Source organism: Hemiscyllium ocellatum, chromosome 18 (assembly GCF_020745735.1).
Source record: "Hemiscyllium ocellatum isolate sHemOce1 chromosome 18, sHemOce1.pat.X.cur, whole genome shotgun sequence".
NCBI lineage: Eukaryota > Metazoa > Chordata > Chondrichthyes > Orectolobiformes > Hemiscylliidae > Hemiscyllium > Hemiscyllium ocellatum.
In genome coordinates, this window is record NC_083418.1 from 12,118,204 (window position 1) to 12,128,217 (window position 10,014).

A 10,014-nucleotide genomic window follows, 5' to 3' on the forward strand; every position below is an offset into this window, starting at 1 on the left:
CTTCACACTTTTCCAGGTTGAGCTCCATCTGCCCTTTTTCAGCCCAGCTCTGCATTCTGTCAATGTCCCATTGCAACCTACAACAACTCTCCACACTATCCACAACTCCACTAACCTTTGTGTCATTGACAAATTACTAACCCACACTTCCACTTCCTCATCCAATTCATTTATAAAAATCACAAAGAGCAAAGGTTCCAGAACTGATCCCTGTGGAACACCACTGCTCACTGAGCTCCAGGCCTAATACTTTCCATCTACTACCACTCTCTATCTTGTATGATCCAGACAGCCCCATTTCCCTGTATCCCATGCCTCCTCACTTTCTAAATAAGCTTAACATGGGGAACCTAATCAAATGCCTTGCTAAAATCCATACACACCAAACAAATCCACTTCTTTACCTTCATCAATGTGTTTTGTCACATCCTGAGGCATGATCTGTCCCTCACAAAGCCATGCTGACTATCTTTCATCAAACTATGCTTTTCCAAATAATCATAAATCCTATCTCTCAGAATCCTCTCCAATAATTTGCCCACCACTGACATAAGAACTAGCTAGTAAAATTGTTGATGCATTGATCTTAATTTTTCAAAACTCATTAAATTCAGGAAAAGTTTCTTTAGATTGGAAAATAGTTCATGTAATGGGAGGAGGCAGAAAGTAGGAAACAAGACACTTGGCTTAACATCTGTCATAGGGACAACATTACAAGCTATTATTAAAAACTTTATAAAAGGACATTGGGTAAGTGCAAGGTAATCAGGTTTTGCCAACCTGGTTTATCAAATGGATATCATGATTAATTATTGGAGCTCTTTGAAGAAATAACCTGTGCTGTTGATGAAGGACAACGAATGGATGAATTGTATTTAGATTTCCAGAAGGCATTTGATAAGATGCCACATTAAAGATTATTAAAGAACACTGAAACTCAGTGTTGGGGTAATATATTGACATGGACAGAAGATTAACTGGCTAATAGGAAGTGGACAGTAGTCTTGCCAGCCTGAGTCTTTTTCAGGCTGGCAAGATATCATAAAGTGGGTTGCCAAAGAGGTCAGTGCTTGGGCCTCAACTCTTTACAACCTATTGAAATGATTTGGATGTAGGGACTGAAGGTATGATAGCATATTTATTGATGACACAAAGATAGATAGGAAACTGAACTATGAGGAGGACATATTAAGGAGCTTAAAAAGATAGGTTAACTGAGTAGCTGCCAAATGGAGACAATGTGGGAAAATATGAAATTGTCCATGTTGGCAGTAAAAATAAAAAGAGCATATTGTCTAAATGGTTGCAGAGCATATTGCAGAGCACTCAGACCCAGAGAAATCTGGGTGTGCAAGTGGATGAATCAAAGGAAGTTAGTGTAAACGGTAGGGTTCTTAGTAAGGTGGAGGAGCAGAGGGATCTTGGGGTCTATGTTCATAGATTTTTGAAAGTTGCCACTCACGTGGATAGAGTTTGTAAGAAGGCCTATTGTGTATTAGCAATCACTAGCAGAGGGATTGAATTCAAGAGTTGTGAGGTGATGTTGCAGCTGTAAAGAACCTAGGTAAGGCCACTTTTAGAGTACTGTGTGCAGTTCTGGTCGCCTCATTTTAGGAAAGATGTGGAAGCTTTGGAGAGAGTGCAAAGGAGATTTACCAGGATGTTGCCTGGAATGGAGAATAGGTGGTACAAGGATAGGTTGAGAGTGCTAGGCCTTTTCTCATTGGAACGGCGAAGGATGAGGGGTGACTTGATAGAGATTTATAAGGTGATCAGGGAAATAGATAGAGTAGACAGTCAGAGACATTTTCCCCAGGTACAACACAAGGGGACATAAATTTAAGGTGAAGGGTGGAAGGTATAGGGGGGATTGTCAGGGGTAGGTTCTTTACCCAGAGAGTGGTGGGGGCATGGAATGCACTGCCTGTGGGAGTGGCAGAGTCAGAATCATTGGTGACCTTTAAACGGCAATTGGATAGGTACATGGATAGGTGCTTAAGATAGGACAAATGTTCAGCACAACATTTTGGGCCGAAGGGCCGTTCTGTACAGTATTGTTCTATGTTCTAAAGATACAGCAAGTAATCAAGAAAGCTAATAAAATGCTGTGCTTGATTACGAGGGGAATTACACACATGAATTAAGTTATACATGGCATTACCTCTGACAAAGGGTTTCCACCCAAAATGTTGGCTTTCCTACTCAAACCCTCCAACCCTGGCAACATCCTTGTAAATCTTTTCTGAACTCTTTCAAGTTTCACAACATCCTTCCAATTGGAAGGAGACCAGAATTGCACACAATATTTCAAAACTAGCCGAACCAATATCCTGTACAGCCGTAACATAACTTCCAAACTCCTATAGGAGAAAGTGAGGACTGCAGAAGCTGGACGTCAGAGTCTGAAGAGTGTGGTGCTGGAAAATCACAGCCAGTCAAGCAGCATCTGAGGAGCAAGAGAATTGACGTTTCAAGCATAAGCCCTTCATCAGAAATAATTCACTCCTGATGATGGTGTTATGTCCAAAGCATGGATTCTCCTACTCCTCAGATGCTACCTGACCGGCTATGCTTTTCCAGCACCAAACTCTCAAGTTTAAATTATACCCAAAATATTAAAACCAAATCGAGTTTGAATTTATTGTTTTGACAACATCAGATCAATCAGACGGTACGATGTTGGAGGGGTACAAAGAACACAGGCATTTTGAAAATTGATCAGAAAGAGCAACTACCATCGATGACCCAAGCAATTACCATAGCGCCATAGAGCTAACTGCCCATCTAAAATCTTGCTCTCAAAGAAAACACCCTCTATCAAAGGTATCTTTTCATATAAAATATACTTGCAGTAAAAAGAAAGAAGATAACCCAGGGAGATCATCAGCCTGAAAACCGAAGACAGCGGAGAAGACCATGTCGTCTTGACTTTAAGTTAATGTAATGTGTGTGTTATTGGAACAGCATATTTTTATAGCGTTGAAGTCAAATAGTAAATAGTTAAGGAAAGCGGGGGCTTGGATTTGTGAATAGTTTTGCTTAGTGTTCTTTATTAGAGTTTGGAAAATAAATTGTTATTCTTCCTTAAATAGTGGAATTTAGGAATTCTCTGTCATTCACATTTTAATAGATTACAAGGTGAAGTGAGCTTTTCTGGGTGTTTGGTTTTAATTAACAGAAACGTTCAATCTCCCTGTTGTAACAACAGTTACACCATTGATTTTTATCACTTCCCATTATTAATCATTTTATATCTAACGTCCCTGATTTATTGCACTAGGAGGTCAAAGAGAAAATGGTGATTTGCAATTAGAAATTGGACAATAGGGTGTGGATCAGGGCCCCAAATTATAGAGCCAATGAGTTCTGATGGTCTGACCTTTTAAACACTAAGCTGAAGACCTGGCCAGGATCAATGAGCAGTGGAGTGTAAAGAGATGACATGCGTATCTATTGACTATCTAGGTCAAGGGCCAAAAGAGGGACTGCTAAACACATGGGTTATTTTTTTTTAAGCAGTGAGCAATTCTCAGATGAACCTTGTGCAACATAAAGACCTAAAGTCTGCAAGAAACTGAAGGAAACTTTATACAAACAAGTACAAAGTTGGTACTAATAAAATGTTCAAAAGATGCCTCAGAGGCAGAAAGGATTTACAGACAGGAAGGAAAGAAAAACATTTAAAGGCAATGGACAAACCAGGATGAGGCTAAGATAAGATTAAGTGGTCCTTGACTGGATGAAGGAGACATTAATGACATTAACCTATGACTTAGTATAAGCTTCTGTTTATCTTGTATGAAACAAAACTGGAATTCAGATAATGAGATGCTTATGTAGTTAAAAATTATATAAATATTTTGCATTTTTCTCTATTCCTTAGAGTCTTAATCCAGAAGGAATGATGCGCTCCCTGCATTTAGCTTGAATAAGCCTTCATAACTCAGCAATTAATTATTAGAAGTACCCATCACATGGAGATCTGCAAATAGGTTAGACATCTCAAACAATCACAATGGTGTTGCAAAATAAGTATTGTTTATTTGTCATGTGTAGTTAGTGCAATAAACTAACCATGTTGATGCTTGGGTCAAACAAAAGATCTAAAGGAGTGATGAGTACAGGGAGAGCTGAGAAAGAAAGAGGTCAGTCACATGTTATCCCAAAACATCTGGTTTGGCTATAACTAACTCATTATCTTCACTACATTCTCTGTTTCTCAGGACCAATGCTCTATACAACCAAAGCCATCCAAGGGACTGCTCAAATAAAAACTGAAAAGGAAACTCATTCTCGAAACATTGTATTTTTCTACTAAGCTCATAAAATTCAAAGTTTATAAATTTCTAACAGACATAAAAACACCAGGACAATACTGCTAAGTTATCAAACATTCTAAGGTAAACAAAAACCCATTAAGTCCTGCTAAAGTAGCACTCACAAACTGTTGAAAAGAAATCACCATGGCGACAGAAATGCTTAAAAGTAAACAGAAAACCGATTTGTCATTAACCCAAAATTCAAAACCCAAGTTTAAATGATATTTAGAGTACACATAGATTAGACAATTAAAATATAGTAGGAAGGTCAGGAAATTGAAATGTTTGTGACAGGATAGACAGCAGGAAATGTTAATTGAAAATCTTTTGTTCATGGTACAAAGTCAAACGTGTGCTGTAAGGAAAAGTAAGCAAATCTGTGTTCAGAAGTAAAATAATTCCACAGAGGCCAGTACCCCATTAACTTGGTTTACAGGTGGAGACTTTTTGACACAGAGTCATAGAGATGTTTAACACAGAAACAGATCCTTTGGTCCAACTCGTCCTACCCCTCCAACCAGTCCCACTCGCCAGAATTTCGCCCATATCCCTCTAAACACTTCATAATCATATACCCATTCAGATACCTTTTAAATGTTGTAATTGTACCAACCTCCACTACCTCCTCTGGCAGCTCATTCCATACATGCACCACCCCTTATGTCCCTTTTTCCCTTCTCTCATAAATCTATGTCTTCTAGTTTTAGATTGTCCTATACTGGTTAAAAGACTTTGACGATTCACCCTATCTATGCGCCTCATGATCTTATACACTTCAAAAAGGTCACCCCACACCCACTGATGCTCCAGGGATAAAAAGCCTCAGCCAATTCAGCCTCTCATTATGGATCAAACCCACCAACCCTGGCAAACATCCTTATAAATATTTTCTGAATCCTTTCAAGTTTCACAATATCTTTCCAATAGCAGGGAGATAGAATTGAATGCAGTATTCCAAAAGTTGCTAATGGCTCATATTTGACCGGGATGTCCTGTTCTCTGCTGGCTTTCAAATTTAATTCCATCAAGACACTAGACCAGTGGTGGGGAACCTGTGGCCTTAAGGCCGCATGCGGCCTTCTCTGTCATTGTGTGTGGCCTTTTGAATGAATCCAAATTTTGCAGTACAAATCTTTTATTTTTTATTAATTTTTTTGTCCTTTATTATTTTTATTTTAATCTTGAAATGAATGTATTTGAAATACCAGAGAGTAAAAGAAAATTCGACGAAATAATCCTCACAGACTAACCACCACAATTAAAAATTGTTAAGTCATAAGGCTCCTAAAGAACTACAGATGAAATTGATTGAGCTCTCAGAAGATGACATTTTAAAGTCCTTATTTGACGCTAAGAAAGATCAGATTGAAATATGGAAAAATGCAATAGAATACCCATGCCTTCGGCAACATGCACGAAAAATGATTTCTTGCTTTTCAACCACTTATTGCTGCCATTATATATTCTCCTACTTAACCAAAATCAAAATGCCCTTAAGGTCACAAATGACGGATACCCATCTAGAGGATCAGCTAAAACTGCCTACCTCCAAGCTGCAACCAAATATTGAAATGCTTTCCTACAAAAAGCAGTCAGAAAAAGTCATTAAAAGGTTAGTTAACTTTTGAATTAACATTTTTTTAGGTAGTTAGTATATAGTAGTTACTTTGACAAAAGCCATCTTTCAGAGTGAACAGATCCTCTCACACTCCTGTTTATTTATTTATTTTTTTGCAGCACACCTGTGCACACACACTGGTCCAGCTCCCCCAGAGCCAGCTCTCAGAGTGAACAGGATGTCTGACACTCCTGCTTTTTTTTTCCTTCCTTCTTCTCAGAGCTCTCTGGATGTGGGGCAGAGTCCCTCCCCTCTGACACCTTCAAGGAGGAGAGTCCTTGCACACACACTGATCCAGCTCCCTCGCAGCCAGCTCTCAGTGAACAGGATGTCCGACACTGCTGTTGATTTTTTAATTTTCTTTCTTTTTTTTCCTTACCCCCACACTACCGCCTAACTGCAGCAGTGCTTATTTTCCCTCAGCACCCATGGTGTGTGTGTGCAGGTGTGAGGCACAGTGAGACACAAGGGACACAAATCTTTATTCAAATTTCCACCACCAGGAAGAAAGGAAACACCCGAGTGGCCAGTGACACTCCTGTTTATGTTTTTTGCTGGAAATAAATGTTTATTAATCACAATCCAGAATTTGAATACAAGCCAATTACTTCATTTCTGAAATAGTTCCAGTTGAGTGAGCCAGTCCGTAAGGTAGGGAAGCATAGATATCAATTCATTTCATTGAGTTTGATGAAAAACAACATTTTAGGAGTTTGAATTTGGTCCCTTCCTCTTTCCAAAGCATGGCACAACATTTACAAAACAACGATTGTATTGCATGCGCCTCTTTGCACGGCCAGTCTTCTTTTTCATCTTCTCTTGTTTCGCAACCTTGGGAGTCTGACCTTTCACTTTCCCAGCACTAGCAAGGGATCCATGGACCTTGCCACCCAGCAATCGAGCAACTACTTCTAGTGAGCAGTGCTCATTTATACCACATTGGCCTATGATGGCATCATCATCTAAGGGAGTGCCAGCCAATAGGAGCACTTGGTCAACAGCAGAGACTCCTTCTAGGGATTCAACATGGGCCTTAATTTGCCTAACAGTCTCTTCTCCATTCACATCAAGCATGTGGGTCTTCTGAGCGTGTAGAAACAGCTGCATGGTGATTCGAGAAAAGTCAGGCCCTGTTTCACAGTGAAAACAGGGACCACCGCACCAACACCTCCCTAAACAGAAAAAGCCACTCCTGTTTATTTTTTTTTTGACAAGCAGTGCCCCAACACTCTTGTTTTTTTTATCTTTTCGCCAACACTCCTGTTTATTTCTGTCAGGCAGGGCTCCCTGATTGGACCAGATTCACAGCCCCAATCAGGAGATTCATATTCTATAAGGTCCAGCTGCTGACCTCATTACAATTCTACAAGTAATGAATGTTCAGTTAGGTCCTATCCAAAAACAAAGGAAACAACTGAGGTTTAAAAGATTTGCAAAGAAACAAGGTACAAAGTAAGGGCAGAAGTTATGGAATTATACAGTCATATACTACGTAAATAAACTTCAGATCAAATCATTTGCACTGACCAGCTCTGATAGTCCAGTTTGGCCTTGTCCCATTTGCCACCACTTGGTCCCTATCCCTCTAAACCTTTCATATTCATCTTGCGCAAAACTTGCGCCCACACCTCCTCCCTTACTTCTCTCCAAGGCCCCAAGGGATCCTTTCATATCCGCCACAAGTTCACCTGCACCTCCACACACATCATCTATTGCATCCGCTGCACTCGATGTGGCCTCCTCTTTATTGGGGAGACAGGCTGCCTCCTTGCGGAACGCTTCAGAGAACACCTCTGGGACACCCGGACCAACCAACCCGTGGCTCAACACTTTAACTCCCCCTCCCACTCCATCAAGGACATGCAGGTCCTTGGACTCCTCCATCGCCAGAACATAACAACACGACAGTTGGAGGAAGAGCGCCTCATCTTCCGCCTGGGAACCCTCCAACCACAAGGGATGAACTCAGATTTCACCAGCTTCCTCATTTCCCCTCCCCCCACCTTGTCTCAGTCGATTCCCTCGAACTCAGCACCACCCTCCTAACCTGCAATCTTCTTCCTGACCTCTCCGCCCCCACCCCACTCCGGCCTATCACCCTCACCTTGACCTCCTTCCACCTATCGCATCTCCATCGCCCCTCCCCCAAGTCCCTCCTCCCTACCTTTTATCTTAGCCTGCTGGACACACTTTCCTCATTCCTGATTAAGGGCTTATGCCCGAAACGTCGAATTTCCTATTCCTTGGATGCTGCCTGACCTGCTGTGCTTTTCCAGCAACACATTTTCAGCTCTGATCTCCAGCATCTGCAGACCTCACTTTCTCCTCAATGTAGAGGGAACCACATTATGAACAGCAAAAAACTGTACCCTAACTTGGGAGATTCACAAGTAAATTGCTGTTTCACTTGGAAGGATCATTTGGGGCCTTCAGTGGTGGGAAGGGTAAACGTAAAAGGGAAGAATCACAATAGGGTCCCCTTGTACGTACTTTCCACCCCATCACCATGCATAATCCTCTGCCAATTGCAATTCAGTAAGCTTCCACCAGTAAAACACTATCTTCCCTTCCCCTTTCAGCATTCTCAAGGGATCATTTCCTCATGGCCATCTGGTTCACTGCTCACTCGCCCAAAATGTCCTGTTCTTTTCCAAGGGCATGTTTCCATGCAAAATCAGGAAATGCAACATCTGCAGCTTAGGGAAGAAGATGGTTAGGAGAGTTAGAAGAGAAAGACAAGGTCATGGAATTGCTCAGTGCAGAGAATGAGAAGAAAGTATCAAGAATGTCTAAGGAAGAAACAAAGGGCTGATAGTTAACACTGAGCACTATACGAGTGAGGTAGAATACAGGTATCCCACAATATCCAAAAGTAGAGCGTTCCTATGAATCCTTTTGTAAGAACGAAATGGCGTAAAGTGAAGCATTAATTAATACGGGAAAATGTTACGCCTTTTTGCATAAGAGCAAAAAAATCCTCTTTGGATTTCTTTCAGTCAGCAAAAACACGTACACTTACCTGTAGGTCTTTCACAAAAACAAAGTGGCATAAAGCAAACTATCGAAAAGCGGGGAATACCCGTAACGGAAATCTACAGGTAAACATAAAAGTGGACTGGTAAATAAGGATAACTTCATCACTGATTAAATTTTGGCAAGGCTGGTGGCGGATAGTGAAGACAGAGTGAAATCTTTTGCAGGGGCAACTCACTGCACCTATAAGCTCAGTTTTAGCAACGGAAAACATGCCAATGCAAACATCCTTTTTTTTACAAATGATTGGACAGTTCAGAAAGAAGTTCAAAGAGATTGGTCATTATTTTCCTGTCACATTCCATGAGAGGAGTGACAAATAGATTGAGCAGACTACAGAGTGATTGGTGATGTTCGCCTCCAGCAGGCTACATGGTCAAAAATATCAGTGAGAAAGGAAATGGGGTGCTCGGTGTTGCAAAAGATTTCATGGACGATTGTTTAGAGAACATCAGGAATCACAGAATGTGTCTGATACAGAGATTATTTTAAGGGAGGAACACAATCTGAAATGGCTAAGTTATGATAGGAAAAGGACTGATTCACAAAAATAAACCAACAACCCCTCAAATCAAAGACTGATCTTGTATTTTGCGGCTGTTTGTCGGACAAAAGCTGAATATTGACCCAGCGCTAAGATAAACGTTTGAGGGCTAGCACAAGGGTTTGCATTTGGATAATTTAAACTCTGCAGATTTTTCGGCAGCAAATTTTAAACTTTTTCCTTTAACTTTTTCACAGAATGCTTCAAATTACTTACGGTGAAATTGAGAAATCCTGACTAATTGTTAAGGAAAGAAGGTCAGTGCTGTTCTAATGGTAAAAACCTTACCATCAGTGTTTTCCGATGAAGGATATTTCCCAATTGCAGGAAAACAACAAAAACTGCATGCAGCTTTGGCGCCAAACTCTTTCAGCTCGAGCTGAAGCCGTTAAGAGGGTGAGCATGCGCCGAATGTCGCCCCGCGCGCCCCCAACACGTACGCTCACTCAGCTCGCATGACCAACCCCTTCCAGCCGGACGGTCTACTACCCCTCTGTCAC

At 41.0% G+C, this 10,014-nt stretch overlaps 1 protein-coding gene across 1 annotated transcript; it reads right to left on the reverse strand.

The window, feature by feature from the left end:
• Positions 1-6,484: 6,484 nt before the first annotated feature.
• On the reverse strand, positions 6,485-7,120 carry LOC132824132 (ubiquitin-like FUBI-ribosomal protein eS30 fusion protein). The gene has a single exon (XM_060838374.1). The coding sequence runs from the start codon at positions 7,042-7,044 to the stop codon at positions 6,643-6,645; it is 402 nt and encodes a 133-aa protein (XP_060694357.1). The 5' UTR covers positions 7,045-7,120; the 3' UTR covers positions 6,485-6,642.
• Between the last annotated feature and the right edge of the window lie 2,894 nt (positions 7,121-10,014).